Here is a 16,877-nt window from a genome sequence, read left to right on the forward strand (position 1 = left end):
GAAATAAATGTATGTAATCATAGTATAAAAAGTGATTTGTGCAACTTATATTAACTAAACGTTTGAGAATGTGGACGCGACAACGAACAAGTACACGTCTGACATTTCTTCATCTTTCAGAAACCAGCTTATAAAGGAAATCATAAAATGTGGGTTCTGTTGTTTTGTATAGTAAACAATGATTTCCCATTTAATGTTAAAGGTAAAACAACAGGGTTGGCTCCATTTCTCAATACTAAACTTGAATCCTTTATGAAGAAATGTACGTAGAGCTTCCGTTCTTGTTGGGAAGTATGGGTTGTCTCTCTAATAAACTGTTCCTAAGTTTGAATGAATGAATGAATGTGTAATTGATGAACAGACACCCAAACAAAGTGAAATTTTCCTGCAATTCTGGGACAAACATACTAAAGCTCTTTATACACATGAATGAAGCTCTATATACTTGAAGACAAATTTCATAATTTCCACTTGGAATCACATTCTGAAAGAAAATGATAGGTTATATGGTTCTTTATAGAGTAAAGCCTTCAGTTGGTCTTCTTGCACCTCAGAAAGCTTGTTTCAGGGAATGGTCTAGAAACACGCTGCAGCAGCAAATCGCTTTCTTGGGCGAAATCTCGCGAGATCTGCCCAGCAAAAGCAGGCGCGTGAGGTCACAATCTCGCGATATTTCGTAGTCCTCGTCGTCACCGTGGGCGTCCGTGCTGGACAGTGTGCTTCATGGCGGTAGCGGTTTTTGCGGTAATTTAAAACACTTTTCTTTGTATTTTTGTAATTTGACTTGCGGTGCAGAATTATAACCGGCGTATATCAATGCACGGGTGTGTATTTTATTTTTATATAGTAATGTAGTAGAGCTTAGGTTTAGCATGCGCGTGGTTAGCTAATCCTGCTAGCTAGCGGAGAGCGGGATTCTGCTCGCGGCCTGTTCCTGGATTCGCTTTTAATGAACGTGAAGTTTCAAACATTCCCTTAAACTCCAAATAAAATATATAAAAAGTTAAGGCTTATCCTCGGTAATACAGCCAACAGGTTCTGTTCAGCACTTTAAACCCCGGGATGCTTGTGTATTTAGCTAATCTCAAGCGCCTCACAATTGTTCGATTCATGCTAGCTTTTTTAAAAACGCACCCAAATTCCGTCTAGTCCCGCCCCCTGCACTGTGATTGGCTCGTGAGACAATTTTCAAGTGCCGCACTAATAGTAGGGCAGGAGGCCGGAGTCGCCCAGCCAATCACAACGCCGTTTGTGAAATTATTCGGAATACGAGTGGGAATACAAATGATGGCTAGTTTATTCAAGTGCGCCAAGTTTGTTTGAATGAGCCGTTGTGTATTTGCTGTGTACATGCTCCAACACATGATTATTTTATTTGATGAGCGTCTATTCTGGACTTGAATGTGGGTTTTTTGGACTGTTTGCGATCTATAATCCAAAACATTGAAATAACGTTGATGTATAACTTTGTCTTGTAACTAATTTCATTTCTAGAAGTGAAGCCGGACTGAATTTGAGGTCGTATAATGAGAAAAATCAGCACAGTATCTCATTGTATGGTGTTTAATGGTTGAAATACCATGGCAGTTCAAGGTTCAGATTAAAAGGTGTATACTTTTTTTTCCCTTGTACTACATTAAACTCCCAATTTTGCAAATTTAATAGAGGGGTGTGAATGGAAAAATGTACTAACAGGACTAACATTTGACATAAAGACCTGAGTGTGGTTTGGGAAGTGTGGGCATAGTTCACAATTCAGGATTGATGAAAAAAAACCTGGTCTTATTGCTGGACAAAAATACAATTGTAACATTTATGAGCTCGTCTTGGAAAATACGGTCTTATAGCATGTGCACCGAAGTCTCTCCTGAAGATATTAAACACTTCTCTGGGTGCAAATGGATGTTGCTTGTGTACTCTTTCATCATTGTTTTATTGTGCTTTCAGATTGTTGCTGAAAACCCAAATGAGCGTCTTTCCTCTATTCCTGACCATTTTTTCTCTCTTCTCCTGTCTGAATGCAAGTTTTCTAACTGAAGAGGAAAATAGATGCCTCCTGACAAACTAATTCAATCCAATAATAAATGTATCAATGGAGATCAAGGGGATTAATAAGGGATACGGTACACATATCCATATCAAAAAATTATCATATTTTTACCATTAAAAAAAAGAAACTATATTTAACGCAGTGTCACTGTGGCTACTCACTCCGTATGCGAGCGAAATGGATTCTTTAACATTTTATGTCCAGCTTCAAGAATTTCTCTTAAAAGAAAAAAAATCCTGACAATTCCACATATCATTCATATAGTGAATGAATGAAGGATGGAAGGAATGAATTCATTTGTTAATGTATGCTGAAATTAGAACAAGTAAGTAGACCAAATCTTGAAAAGTTTTAATGTGAAACGCACACACACTTGCATACACATCTGTATTACCCAAATGGGGTCTAACAACTGTAAACGATTTAATTACATTTTTCCATTTATTTAAATTGTATTTAATAAGTTAAATGTAATTTGTGCAAATTTATTAATTATTAATAAAAACATTTTTATAACACTATTATTTGACGTTATTTAACCAAGCAGCTATTTTATTTACAATTGTTTAAAAAAGTGTAAACTGTTAATGTTCAGATCATAAATGTTAATAATAAAAAACAACAAACGATTTTGTTTCGCGTTTCTTCCCCCTAACCGTACCGAAATAGAACCGAACCATGACCTTTGTGTACCGTTACACCCCTTTTGATCTTCCATGTTTTTTATTTATATATCATGCATTATACATCAAAAGGTCTGACTAAATAAATGGAAATTTCTATATAAACTTGTTTTGAAGCAACCCTCAAGTACCATCAGTTTTTCAGGAGCTTTGTTGCATCAATTCCTATTTGGGTTGGATTTGTTTGTCAGGGGGACATCGAGACATATATTTTTTTGTCTTCAGTCATTAAACTCTTGTGTTCACACTGGAGAGGGGACGCTTCTGACAGGCTGTGATTTGAGGAGAGACATTCGCTCATGTTTTTAGCAACAATCTGAGAGTACAATAAAACAGTGGCCAGAGTATACAAGCCAGATTTATTTGCGACTCGAGACGTGTTTGTGGAAGAGAGTCACTGATAAATGCGCTTTAAGACTGTATACGACCAGTAACAGCAGTCCGAAATCTTTTTTTCCCCCAACACAATCTAGGAGTGGACATCTGCATAGCAAATCAGAGACGTGGACTAAAGTGATCATATGACCACAAAGGGTATGTGGGGGTGCAGTAGGTGATTTGGCTTGTGATTTTCGCGGAGGAAATCGCTGACATGGCTGATGTATATGGGGGAAAAAAATTATGCAAATTTACTCCTGTACATATTTGTCATTTGATGTGCTCTCACATGTCACGTCACACACGTATTTAATATTGTCGAAAGGTGTATAAACATATTCTTTTTGTTTTGTGTTTTCTAGATTCGGAATAATAAATAAACACTAAACGGTCTCGCTAGATATTTCTCCACAAGTAACGTGCACTTTGGACACCTAAGAAGAGAGCAGGCGCTACGTGAGTGTTCCACCTTACAGTTGTTATTAACCTCTGCATTCTGTATAGATGTCATGCGTTTTTACACCGAGCTTTGGATCACAGAGAGACAAGGCCTGGCGTTTTTGCTTTTCGCCGTCATCAGAACACATGAGAAACCATACAATCGGAATCAATGTGTTCAATTCGATCAGTAAACATGTTGGACTTCATGGGTCCCTAAATGCTAGAAGAGCTTTCTCCTGATTTTCTGATATCAGTGTTCTCATTCTGTTGTCTCACTATAAAGTTTCTCTTGTTCTAAGTAGGTTTGTGTTTTTTCTTTTCCTTTTTTTTATGTCGTTTCTCTCTGTGTGTCGTCTGTGCTGTAGAGCATATCTCTTGACTGTACTATAATTCCAAAGCCAATGGCAGATCAAATTGGGTTCAAACCTCCTTAAGGGGGGCTCTGCATCACTGGAGTTCATTTGAGCAAAGGTACTTTAGCTTTCTTCTGTGTAGTACTGAGTCAGGCTGCTCACCTCATCACACATACTGTAGCATTCCCACTTTTAAGGAACAGTGGCTAGCATCATCTACGCAACGTCCGTTTCCTGTGAGAACTTTTTGACGCAAAGGAAAAAGTACAATGTTCTGTTCCCTTTTATGATCTTAGACTTTATGAGCAGCACCCCAGGGAACTGCAGCGCTGTTGCAGTTTTAATTCTTCAAACTGAAGAATGCTGTTCTTTTTAATGTCTTTGTAGATTTTATTTATTTTTCTGCTTTATATAGTTTTACATAGAGGTTGACCGATATGGTTTTTTCTTTGGCCGATGCCGTTATTTAGAAATCATGGCAGCTGATGGCCGATATTTGATGCCAAATTCTTGCCCCGATCCCCCCCTTCATCTTATAAAATCTGAGAGTTAATAAATAAGGCAGGATACAGAAAATTGCTTAAATTAAACATTTGTTGAGCAACACGAGCCTCTCCAACCAGTGCCCTTGTTGGCAGTTTTTGGTCCCAGAGTCTGCCCTAAACTACAACTGGTTGAAGACTACAGTTGCAAAAACGTACTCTCGTTCTCTCTCCAAAAACAGCATCGTATTTAACCAATGAATAATATAAGGCTAAATTAAGAACGAATGATAAGAACTTAAAGCCCGGGACACACCAAGCTGACTGTTGGCCATCCGGGAATGTCAAATGTTTTTTTTGGTTATCGGTCAGCTTTAAGTGTTGTTTGGCGAGAAAGAGAACTCCGATTAGCTATTTAGCTTAGCGAATTAGCACAGCAGAAAAAAATAAAATTTTTGCTCTTGTCTTTGCAACTTAGCAGACTGGATTGAAAAACCTACACGAATCCGTTAGTAATTATCACGACGGGTGTAAACGTTGCTAGTTTCATATATTTACAGTTCTAGCTGTTCCGGTTTTCCTGTTTGGATGCGGAATACAGATTGCTGCCACCTGCTGGTATGAGAAAGGTTTGCTCCCTCACTCAAGCGCAGATTGTGCGGTTTGGTGCGTCAATGCTCCTGCCTAAAAATCGGCCTAATTTGCAGCACGATCAATCGGTCAACCTCTATTTTTATGTATTTTAAGCAGTATATGAAAAGAATGTACAGTCACTTCAAAGTATGTTTGCATGTATGCAGATTCATATTATAGGGTATAAAATAAACACATTTGTTCCCCCCCTTTCCCCCCAAAATATAAGGCTGTGTTTGCTCTGAATCTAAATGAACATAAATTTAAGGGTTATGTCATGTAGGCTTTCAGTCTCACAGGTGTGTTCTCTGCAGGGAGGCAAGGCTCTGATGATGGAGAATGGACAGAGCACAGCCTCGAAGCTTGGCCTGCCGCCCCTCACCCCTGAACAGCAGGAGGCCCTGCAGAAGGTGACCGCCTTTTTATTCACATACACCTGCAGTCTAACGTTCACAGCAGCTGACTATCGAACAAGTAACCATTGAAGTCTGGCATCTGCATTTGTTTACTTTTTGAATACATTCAATGTGGTTTAGTGGAGAAGGGAATAGGCAGCGAAATGCTTTCAGAAGCAGTGTATAATCTGTGATCTGCTAATACTTTGCTCATGCTGGTACATGCTTCAGATTATTAATAATGTCCACGTCTTCCAAGGTGATTCATACCCAAAGAGAACAAAATTCAGTTTTTGCTGATTTCTTATTGACTTGATCACAGGCAAAGAAGTATGCCATGGAGCAGAGCATCAAGAGCGTGCTGGTCAAGCAGAGCCTCGCCCAGCAGCAGCCACTTAACAACATCCAGGTAACTGTAACTAACTTGCATGTCTCTTGTGAAACTCTTCCCTCAGTGTTCATATATGATGTTGCAGCAAGCTTCAGAGAAGTTGGTTGTGAATGATGAAAGGTTTAACATCAGCATCATCTGAAACATTCAGAATTCTTTATTAGATTAATCATTGTGGTTCTCTTTCACTCCTCTCTTTCCCAACCAGATCCCCAATTCTTTACAGATGGCCTCAATGGCCATGGCTGGCTTCGGTGACCCGCTTTCACCCTTACAGTCGGTAAGGAATGTTTTTTTTTTTTTTTTTTTTTTTTTTTTTTTCACGTTTAAAGGCTTTGTAAACAGTCTTCCTCCATTTCTTGGCACACATGCAGTGGTTCAGTACTCATGTGTGTAATGTCAGGAGGTAAAGCAGAGCCAGTGCTATGTCTTCGGTGCCAGCGTGTTCAGGGTACACTGGTTCTATCCTCAATCACTGGAACACTCTTAAAGAACATACTGTTTTAAATTAGTTGTTGCTCTTCCCCCTCCCCCCCTTAGTTTGCATATTTTTATTTTTTTGTCTCAGGTTGCAGCACAGCGGCAGCGGGCGCTCGCTATTATGTGCCGTGTTTACGTCGGCTCGATCTATTATGAGCTTGGAGAGGATACCATTAGACAAGCTTTCGCACCTTTCGGGCCAATCAAGAGCATCGATATGTCCTGGGACTCGGTTACTCTTAAGCACAAGGTCTGAACCCTTACATGATCTGTGTACAGGCTGATATGAGAATGTTCTTTGACTAACTGGATGTCTTCCCCCCCCCCCAGGGTTTTGCGTTTGTAGAGTATGAGGTACCAGAGGCAGCACAGCTGGCTTTAGAACAGATGAACTCCGTCATGTTAGGGGGGAGAAACATTAAAGTGAGTGGATCGTTCTTAATATAATGGTAAATGCATGTGATAATGTTAATGAATAGAAATAAAATGTTAATAAATTAAAGTAATTAAAAAACCATTGTGTGTAAATTTATTGATTATTTTTTTTCCTTCTTTCCAAGGTGGGACGGCCAAGCAACATTGGTCAGGCACAGCCAATCATAGACCAGTTAGCCGAAGAAGCCCGTGCCTTTAACAGAATCTACGTAGCGTCCGTGCACCCGGATCTCTCAGACGACGACATCAAGAGTGTTTTCGAGGCCTTTGGGAGAATCAAGTCCTGTATGCTGGCACGAGAGCCCACGACAGGGAAACACAAGGGCTACGGCTTCATAGGTAAGAGTCAGGCGTCTGCTTTTGTTCGGTTGTAAATACTGTGTATGCGGCCGAAGAGCGGTCAGTCATAGCGGAATGCTATTCTCTACATATGTCTCGCAGGGGATAGAGGAGGGGTGGGGGCAGGTTCCTCACATGCTTTCATAGTAAGTTTTTGTTTTTTTGTTGTTGTCGTTATTTTCCTTAGGCTCAGTTGCGGACAATTTGCCATAAGTGCCCTCTGGTAATTACACAGTAAATGACACAGTGCTCTGCCAGAAGATTTAAGCTGAACCTTTCTCTCAAGCTCGTTGAGCCTTACATTGCCATTCCCTTCTTCTCTAGAGTATGACAAGGCCCAGTCAGCGCAGGACGCAGTGTCCTCTATGAACCTGTTTGATTTGGGTGGTCAATACCTGCGTGTGGGCAAGGCAGTGACCCCGCCCATCCCGATGATGGCGCCCACCGCGCCCGGGGGCCTGCCCCCTGCTGCTGCCGTGGCTGCTGCTGCGGCCACTGCCAAAATCACCGCCCAGGTAAGTCTCTTTTACTTTTTTTACCATCTATTGTTAGTCAGGAGAGTGTGTGAATGTGTGAGTGTGTGAGATCAGCTGCTTCCATTTGGCACTAGAAAGGTTCCTTGCTTAAATTAAGGCAGCGTGAATTTAGATTTTTTTTGTTTAATGGGCTTAGCAAGGCTACTGGAGATACATGGTGCTGTATGTGAGGGCTTGCTTTTAAGTGAGTAGCTTTTGAGTGGCATGAAGACAGCATTACTTATATGAGACAGAGCTTTTTACATGCAGAAAGATAACATAGCGTGTAAACTCCAAAAACAGATGGCATGGAATCTTTCCACTCCGGAGAATCGGACAGAAGACTTCCTCAACTGTCTGGTAAATCTTTCAGGCAATTCTGTTCCAAGCACGCTGGTGCTTTTTTGTTTTGTGTAGATTTTCTTAAGTGTGTGGAGAGACTTGTCTTCAGGACCTCCTTAGTAATGCTGGTAATCATTGTGCCATAGATGTCTGCTAGATAGAGAATGTTTAATTGAACAGTTTATGTAAACTCAGGATGCTGATTGGGCAGCTGTAGTTTCAGGTGACTCAAGGTCTCAAGTAGCCCACAGTGCTAAAAACTAAACAAACAAAAATAAAATAAAACAAGGCAGCATTATGCCTTTTATTTAACTGGCTGTCTTGACCTTTGAGTTATTACCTGCAACATTTTTTTAGTTTGGCAAATACAGATATGCATGTTGTTTAGACTTAATTAACATTAAGTGGATGCATCAGGATATCCACTTAATCTGAACTTCATAATAATAGTCATTTAATACCCAGTGTGACTTTTTCATGCTTTAACAAGTTAATTGTTTTGCATTTCCTTTTCTGGATTGTCACTCCATTTTATAACATGTATTTTTGCCAATTCTATGCTACAGCATAAATCAATGACTTAGACATATTTATAAAACACTTTACCTAGCCGAAAAAAAAGTATACCTATAGTATGTCTTATGTTGCTATTTGCTTGTCATATATATATATATATATATTTATATATACAGTAGTTAAAAAAAATTTACCATTTAATTATTCAAATATACGATTAGTAACCACAATGTAAAAAAAAAAAAAAAAACCAAACAAACAAGAAAATAGATCTTGTGAGTTTAGCGGGTTTTGTCTTGTCATGATTGTGTCTCTTGGCTTGGGCCTGATTGCATTGAATATAGTCAATAATCATTAAACATCAAGTTCAACTGTTTAGTGTAATTTAGTGGTGAAGCTGTTGAACTTGCTGCAGAACATTTGGTATTTGGAGTTTAATTTTAACCACATCGAAGCCTAAATCTGCCTTTCCTCCATGGATTATAACTCAATTACTCTGCTAACAGCCCTTATCTTCTCCCAGATCAATAAATGCAAGTCTGACCATTTGTTAAATAATGAGATTCAACACAGTTTAGCACGCCTGATAGAAAGTGTAGGCAAAAGCGTATTATTGCGAGATGCGTAGCAAAGTGAAGATATAATCATTTGCAATGGTATCCAAAAAAAAAAAAAACTTGCTCTTTTCCCAAAATTTCACAACCAAGAGGCATAAATCTGCCTTTTAGAGTAGCAAATGTGAAAAAGTATGCACGTTTCGTTTGCATGCTCGTACCCTAGAGACATCATAAAAGGCATCTTATGTAATAAGAGAGTTGCCTTGCCAGTAATTCTAAAAGGTGACAAATCATAGATCCTGTAAACAGTTGTACAATGTGTATTAGAGTGTTTAGGTTTAGTGACGATTTGTAATCAACACCATATTGAATTGTGCTTTATGAGTTAAATTTTTAAACAGAAATTTTGCGTTTAACATCCACGCAACAAGTTTGTCACTCACTCACCACCACATTTACACATATAGCGGTGTTAAAAAGTCTGAGACCACAATGAAAATCGTTCGATTTGTTTTTGTTGCTATTAAAATAAAACGAAATATTGAAACACCTTCACTTCTCAAACATCTGCACCATGCTGTGTGTGTATGTTTATATATAAATACCTTAGTCAAATAATAGTTTTTAACAGTTGCTTTTAGTTTCGTTGCTCAGCTGCATAAAGATCTGGGAGAGAAGGTTCCAGTCAAGTGTCTGCTAACATTAAAAAAAATAATAATAATTTCTTGCATGCAGCAGGCCCAGGCCTTGTCCATGTGAGTCTGTGTCTGTCATTTCCTTGTCCTGTCTTGTCCTGTCTTGTCCGTACCCTGTGTTTGCTGGTTAACGGGCGCTGTCTGGGCGGTGTTCCTATATGTCCCCCTCTTGTTCCAGGAAGCGGTGGCTGGTGCGTCCATCCTGGGTGCAATGACAGCCGGCTCTGTGAGCCTGCCACAGATGCCCCAGGCCGTTATGGCAGCCCAGGCCCCAGGGGTCATCACAGGTAGGCTAGGCCTCCACAATTCTGGTGGCTTAACACATGATAGATAGCAAAAATCATGCTTCTAGCATTTTTACCTCATGTACCTCACATCTAGCATGCCTATTGTGTGCACGGAGTCCAGCATGTTGCTCACGTGGTGGGTGTGTATGAAAGGGGTCCTACAATCATTTGCCTACAAAGTGGAAAATCAGATCCATGGTTAAGGTCCTTGCGTAACCAGTGGCAACACGCAGGCATACACTGTACAGTTTTAACTCGTTATCTTTTCTTAAATCATAATGTACACAGTGTAGCGATGTTCTGTAAGTAGTTTATTATGTATGGGCATTAAATAAATTACAGTTCTTGCTTGGATGCAGTGGCCTCAATATGTTCTATTCATGACACAAGCTCTATTTGTACCAATGTTTCTGCTGCTAGCCACAGAGGTGTAGATTGTGGAAAATGTTCTGACACGACACATCCATCTGCCCAATTTCTTAGAAGAAAAGATGATGTTTGGCCAACTAACCCTGCACTGCCACCCCTCGCAGAACAGATATTATAAAGAATATTGAGCTGCAGATTTGTATAGTGTATGCCTGACATTTGTGGACTTTCTGGAATTGTCTGCATGAATGTTGTAGAGTTTATTTATTTATTTATTTAACTTAATACAGACTCATTTAAGAGGTTTTATGTTGGTTTTGTTAGACTATTGTTTAGGATTCATTCAAGCAGACTTGCACATAATTTCCGGAAAATTGCCCTATATGAATAAACCCGAAGCACTTTTGTGTCTGTGAGGTTCAATTAGCTTTACTGTGGTATTGTTACGAGTATTCGTGCATATTAAGTTCATAAACTATTAATATGCCGTTTCGAACACACTGTTTTGTACTGTGACTCGTGGATCGTTTAATATACTGTTAAAACATGCCAGGCTAGTCTGTGTTCAAATCATTTTGTTCCCCAGGTTTTTAATGTTCTACACAGTTATATAGTTGAATATGGTCTATTATAGGACCTGTCCACTAATAGATTCTGTTTTATTTTCTTCTCTCTCTCTCTCTTTCTCTCTCTCTCTCTTTCTCTCTGTCTCTCTCTTTTCCCTTCCCTGTCTTTACTCTCCACAATCACCCTGACCGTGGCCTCTTATTCCCCCCACCAACCAAGTGTGAAGAGGATTGTTTCTAGCCCCTCCCCTCATAAACAAATCTCTCATTCTCATTCGCCAGTGAGTGCTGTATATTTTATCGAACTGACTGGCATGAGGGAGGGAAAGAACTCTAAATGGCACATTGATGTGTGGAGTTCGTCGGTCCATGAGGAGGAAGACTGCCCCCTTTTTCTCCACCCCTCATTTGTAAATCTGCATCTGATGTCCCTCTTATTTTTTTTATTCATTTTTTTGCAATATTTTTTAAAATGTTTTGTACATTTACTATTAATCAACAAATGGATTTATTGGAAACTAGCTAGTGCTAAGTAAGTCACCAGCTGCTCTTTTTGTTTGTTGGACCTTTTATTTTAATGATGCTTTAATGATTTTCAGAAACAGTGTTTAAAAAAGAAAAAAAAAGTGGATTAGGTTTGTTTTGAAGCCCCTGGGGGCTTCCTACATTTACACACACACAGCATTGAGAGGGCTCTTGTAGGTGCCTTGGGGCTCTGTGTTGTACTTGGTGTCTCCAGCAAATGTTCTAACCGCCCTCTTTTTGTGCAGGTGTGACGCCAGCACGGCCTGTGATACCCCAGGTGGGCCTGGTGAATCCCATCCTGGCGTCTCCACCCATGATCTCTGCGGCTGTGGCTGCCGCGCAGGAGGCCAAGGAAAAGAAGGATAAGGAAGAGGAGGAAGCAGCCCTAGACGGGACGGGTCAGGAGATGCTCAGCGAACAGGAGCACATGAGCATTTCAGGCAGCAGTGCCAGACATATGGTTATGCAGAAACTGCTGAGGAAGCAAGAGGTGAGGCCCAGTGTTATGACTTTCATAAGGGTTTCTCATTAGGGAATGCTACACTGAGGTAACACAGTATCAAGAATTTTTGTTTATCCAGTTTAGAATGGTTTGTCCAAGAGGCCTTTCTTTAGACCCAGCGGCAGAGTTTCACCACCTGCAGTAATAAATTGCGCAGTTTGCATTGCGTGTCTCCTTTCTTGCACCTGTAACTGGCTCAAAATGTTCACGTTTGCCAGTTTCTTAATGTTTAGGCTTCGGTTTCAACATGTTTAGGTTTGTCAAACAATCCACAATTTCCTAAAACTTTATATACAATTTGTGTAATTGAGTTATGAATTATTACATTTATATTTACATAAATGTAAAAAAATATTTTGCTGCCATTTATGCCATTTTTGGCAGATGCCCTTATCCAGAGCAACTTAAACTGGAAAGTACTTGAAAACAAATGTACGTATTTTTCGGACTATAAGCCGCTACTTTTTTCCCACCTTTTGAACCACGCGGTTTAAACAACAAAGCGGCTAATTTATGGATTTTTCCTGGGTTTTTCCCAGTTTCACAAACTTCAAGCCAAAAAACTGAACCCCATAACATTAGACCAATAAAATTTCCGAACGGAAGAGATAAACTCCCTTAAGAATAGTTGTGAAAGGAAGGAGGAAGACAGTGAACAATGACTTTCTTGGTCGGCTACTGTTTAGATACAAGCCGTTGTAACGCGTTGAGTCTGGGTGAAGGGAGAGCTCGCTAACTCCAGTTGCAACAGAAATCGTATAAGCATAGACGTTTTTTTAAAACTCGTGCTTTTTTATTTTACTTGGCAACAGCGTTAAGGGTTAGTCAAAGAAACTTAGAAATGAGCATCAGATAATAAGGACATAATCATCGTCTTGAACACACGCAGTAATAGCGGAAAAATGCAGTGGCATGCTATTCCCAAAATATCCCAATGTCCCAAAAATGTTCCTAAAGGAAGCGCAACATATTTCACCCATTACACCGTGTGTAACGTGTCTTTCTTTAAAGCCTGTGTAAAGTACATTAGTGTAGACACCTGCGACTTATAGACAGGTGCAGCTTATTTATGTTAAATATTTGTAAAAAAAAAATCAGTGGGTGCGGCTTATATATGCGCGCTTTATAGTCCGGAAATTACGGTAGGTCCTTGAAAGTGGTTGAATTACATTTTAAATAAATTTTGTTTAGTAATATGGTGCTTTAATCTTGATAGGAGTCTGTCTGGATACAATGAAGTGCAAACCAGATGGCAAAATTTATAGCGAAAATTATCACATCCTCCTTACAGCTAAAATATGTTTTGCGGGAAAAAAAAAAAAAAGACCGCTAGCATTGTTTGAGTGTTTTCTGTTTTATTTGCACTCATTATTTATGTTACTGGTATGAACTCTTTGACTCATGTATTTCATGAAATTCATTTCAACGATTTACTTACACTTAACATTTACATAAAAAATAACAAGTACTAGTGGTAAGTGGTCTTTCATGACTCTTTATATTCTGGGGTATACATTTGATTTGTTTGATGTAAAATTAATGGTGCTTTAAAAAGTCCTTGAATCTGGTGTTCATAATGGTATGAGCACCCTGCATACAACTAAGCAGCTATGGGGTTAAGGGCCTTGCTCAGGGGCCCATAGTCTGGCATCTTGGTGTGACTGGGATTTGAACTCTTGACCTTTTGGCTCCAAAGTCTTTTTTTTTTTTCCACATTTAAAAAAATTAAAAGCAAAATAACCGCTTTTTAAAAGGTTAACGTTGATCGTATTCACTGAAAGCCTGTTCCTTTAAGCAGATAGGTGTCAGGCTGAGCTTAACGTGGCTCTTCTTCCCCTACAGTCGACGGTTATGGTGCTCAGGAACATGGTCGGTCCTGAAGACATAGACGACGACCTGGAGGGTGAGGTAACGGAAGAATGTGGGAAGTTCGGTGCAGTCAACAGAGTGATTATTTACCAGGAGAAGCAGGGTGAAGAGGAAGATGCAGAGGTCATCGTTAAGATCTTTGTGGAGTTTTCAGCCGCATCAGAGATGAACAAGGCCATTCAGGCGCTTAACAACCGCTGGTTTGGAGGTCGAAAAGTCATTGCTGAGGTTTATGATCAGGAGCGGTTTGACAACAGCGATCTCTCGGCATAGACTGAAAAAAAAATCCAACCCTTTCTTCATTGACCCGTTCTCTCATTTTTCTCACACTTACAGCTACAGCTGCTGACCACTATTCCCAGTGGTGCAGGCCTCACTTTTTAACCTATTATTTTTTTATTGATGTTGATATTAATATTATTACAGATCCCATTCAGGGACAAACACAAACTCATGGATTGAATGAATCTTTTTTTTTTTTTTTTTTTTGTGTCACTGTCGTGTACTGTGAAGGACTGGAAATGTTTTTGTATTGGTTCGGTTTCTTCCCCATCAGTTAATTTGGATTAGGTTGAAATTTTTTTGTTTGTTTTATTCCAAAATTTACTTTTTTTTTCAAAATACTCATCTTGTTATAAAACCTTTTTGGTTCCAAATGTCCAAAAAATAAAAATCTTCAAATAGACACTGTTTATTGTTTGCAATTTGGTAAAAATCAAATCAGTTTAGAGCCGTCATCTGTGGTGTTAATTATTATTTAATTAACATTATAACTGACAAGAATGATGCCAACAACAATCCACAGCCAAAGCATGGCTGCCACATGTGTAATAATAGCTGCCTATGAATTTTATTAGTGATTGTTTTCTGAAGCATGCTGTAACGAATGTTACTGTACTTCACTGCATTTACAGTTACTTCACTGCATTTAATAGAAATGATGTAATTCATTCAACAATATCCACTCTAAAGTATGAAAATTTGGTACATTACGCATGACTGAAAATGGTTACCTGTGTACCTAATGTTTACTGAACACCAGAAAGGTGTTGCCTTTAGTGACTTTGCAGATTTGTTAGGTGTTTATATCAGTATGAAATGTTAGAGGCATATCATACTGATGAAGCAAACGACTCAAGTGGACAAAGTAATTGTATAAACCAAGACAACAAACACTTGTTTATACAAGCTGCACCAGCAGAACAGCGCCCCCTCGTCAATGTGCAGCATTTAAAGCAGTACAGATTCACTGTCCCCTGAAAACAACTCAAAATGCAATAATTTCTGTCAAAATAGCTGGCAACAACAGTAAGTACACCATAAGTGAACATCAAAACTGTGTCCAAAGTGTCAGTATTTTGTGTGAGCATCATCGTTATCTAGCCCTGCCCTAAACCTCCTGGGCATGGAATTCCCCAGATCTGCACAGGTTGTTGCTGGGATCCTCTTCCCCTCATCTATAATGTGCTCAATAGGGTTCAGGTCTGGAAACATTCAGCAAGGCAGTTGTCATCTCGGCAGTGTGTTTGGGGTCGTTATTAGGTTAAAAAACAGCCGTTCGGCCCAGTTTCTGAAGGAAGGGCATGCCTACTGCTTCAGAATGTCACAATACTTGTTGAAATCCATGTTTCCCCTCAATGACCACAGCTCCCAGGTATCAGCAGCTTCAGACCATGATGCTACCACCACCATGCTTGTAGCCAAGACACAGTTTTCTTGGTACTCCTCACCAGGGTGTCGCCACACATGCTGGACACCATCTGAGCCAAACAAGTTTATCTCAGTCTCATCAGACCACAGGACATGGTTCCAGTCTTCAGCAAACTGTTTGTAAATCCCAGTTGCAGAAGAGGTTTCCTTCTGGGAAGATGGCCACACGAACCGACTTGTTGCCGTGTGTTGCGTACGGTCTGAGCACTAGCTAGCGGACCTTCTACTTCTGGAACCTCTAAAGCAATGCAGGCTGTGTTTTTGTGAAGCAGCTTCTGCACCTGATGCACAGCACGAGGACGCGACGACTTTGATGGACCCTTGAGGTCTGATCCGAGTGGACTCCGTATTAGAAAACCTCTGTATGACCCTGGCCACTGTACTGTAACTCAGTTTCAGGGTGTTACCGATCTTATAGCCTCAGCCATCTTTTTGGAGAGCAACAATACTGATTCTCAAATCCTCTTTACCATTTAGGTGTAATGGTCTTTACCATTAGGTGCATGTTGAACATCCAGTGGTCAGTATGAGAGAATTGTACTCAAATGTACCAAATTTTAACTGCTCTTATACAAGATACACATTTGTATGGTCCTGTCAAGCAGACAAAAACATGAACATCATAAACTTTTGTAAGATACTGTACCTGCATGTCTTCCCTCACCACAATCTATAAACCTTTTCCTTGGCCGTCCTCTTTTCCTTCCACTTGGGGGCTCTATCCTCAGCATTCTTTTACTTATGCGCATGACCAAGCCATCTCCATCTCTCCGCTCTCACTTTGTCTCCAAAATGTCCTACAGGCATGGTCCCTCTAATAAACTCATTTCTAATATACAGTGTTTTATTTATCAGCACCTAAATAATAATTGGGTTGCCTTTACCAACCACTGAAAAACCAATCAGCTGTGGTAACCAGGAAAAACAACACCAGACATTACTAATCAAATGCACAATTATTTGTGCTTTTGTGATTTCTATAAAGGATGAAGTTTTAGCAGTTTGCTTGTGTTAAGCATGCAGGTGTTTGGACCATGCTGGGAAGAATGCTACATCACTAAACCACCTGTTGTTGCAGGGTTATAAGGCCATCTCCAAATAATGTAAAATTCAACATTCCCTTACTTAGATTGATTGTTGATTATTTGTTTTGAATTGTTTAATGATTAGCGATTTGATCAATATGCCTGTGTTCATTAAATGCTCTTTAAAAAAAAAGACCCATTCTCTCCAAACAAATTGTATGAACGCCTTTTTGGGTTTTGTGAAATCTGAACAAACCATTTCCAGAACAATATTCTTTGGACTGACGAGACCAACATCGAGATGTTTGCTTATCAGCCACAGGCCCATGTTTGGCAACA

General features: G+C 39.7%; 1 protein-coding gene and 1 non-coding gene across 6 annotated transcripts; both read left to right on the plus strand.

The window, feature by feature from the left end:
• Positions 1 to 612: 612 nt before the first annotated feature.
• On the plus strand, positions 613 to 14,488 carry puf60a (poly-U binding splicing factor a). Of its 5 annotated transcripts, XM_046851746.1 has the most exons (14): positions 682 to 744; positions 1,495 to 1,607; positions 3,474 to 3,567; positions 5,335 to 5,430; positions 5,738 to 5,824; positions 6,015 to 6,086; positions 6,375 to 6,536; positions 6,617 to 6,709; positions 6,847 to 7,060; positions 7,385 to 7,575; positions 7,879 to 7,935; positions 9,864 to 9,972; positions 11,678 to 11,922; positions 13,777 to 14,488. In XM_046851746.1, exons 4-14 carry the CDS (start codon positions 5,350 to 5,352, stop codon positions 14,074 to 14,076), a joined length of 1,611 nt encoding a protein of 536 aa, XP_046707702.1. In that variant the 5' UTR covers positions 682 to 744; positions 1,495 to 1,607; positions 3,474 to 3,567; positions 5,335 to 5,349; the 3' UTR covers positions 14,077 to 14,488. The 5 variants fall into 5 exon arrangements, with proteins under 5 accessions (XP_046707701.1, XP_046707706.1, XP_046707702.1 ...); XM_046851745.1 differs by lacking the exon at positions 1,495 to 1,607 and having other exon boundaries at positions 613 to 744; XM_046851747.1 differs by lacking the exons at positions 682 to 744; positions 1,495 to 1,607 and adding an exon at positions 800 to 824.
• On the plus strand, positions 6,156 to 6,292 carry LOC124388171. Its single transcript, XR_006926353.1, has one exon. It is a non-coding gene; the product is annotated as a small nucleolar RNA SNORA57 (small nucleolar RNA).
• Positions 14,489 to 16,877: the final 2,389 nt, after the last annotated feature.

This window comes from Silurus meridionalis, chromosome 6 (assembly GCF_014805685.1).
Source record: "Silurus meridionalis isolate SWU-2019-XX chromosome 6, ASM1480568v1, whole genome shotgun sequence".
Lineage (NCBI taxonomy): Eukaryota > Metazoa > Chordata > Actinopteri > Siluriformes > Siluridae > Silurus > Silurus meridionalis.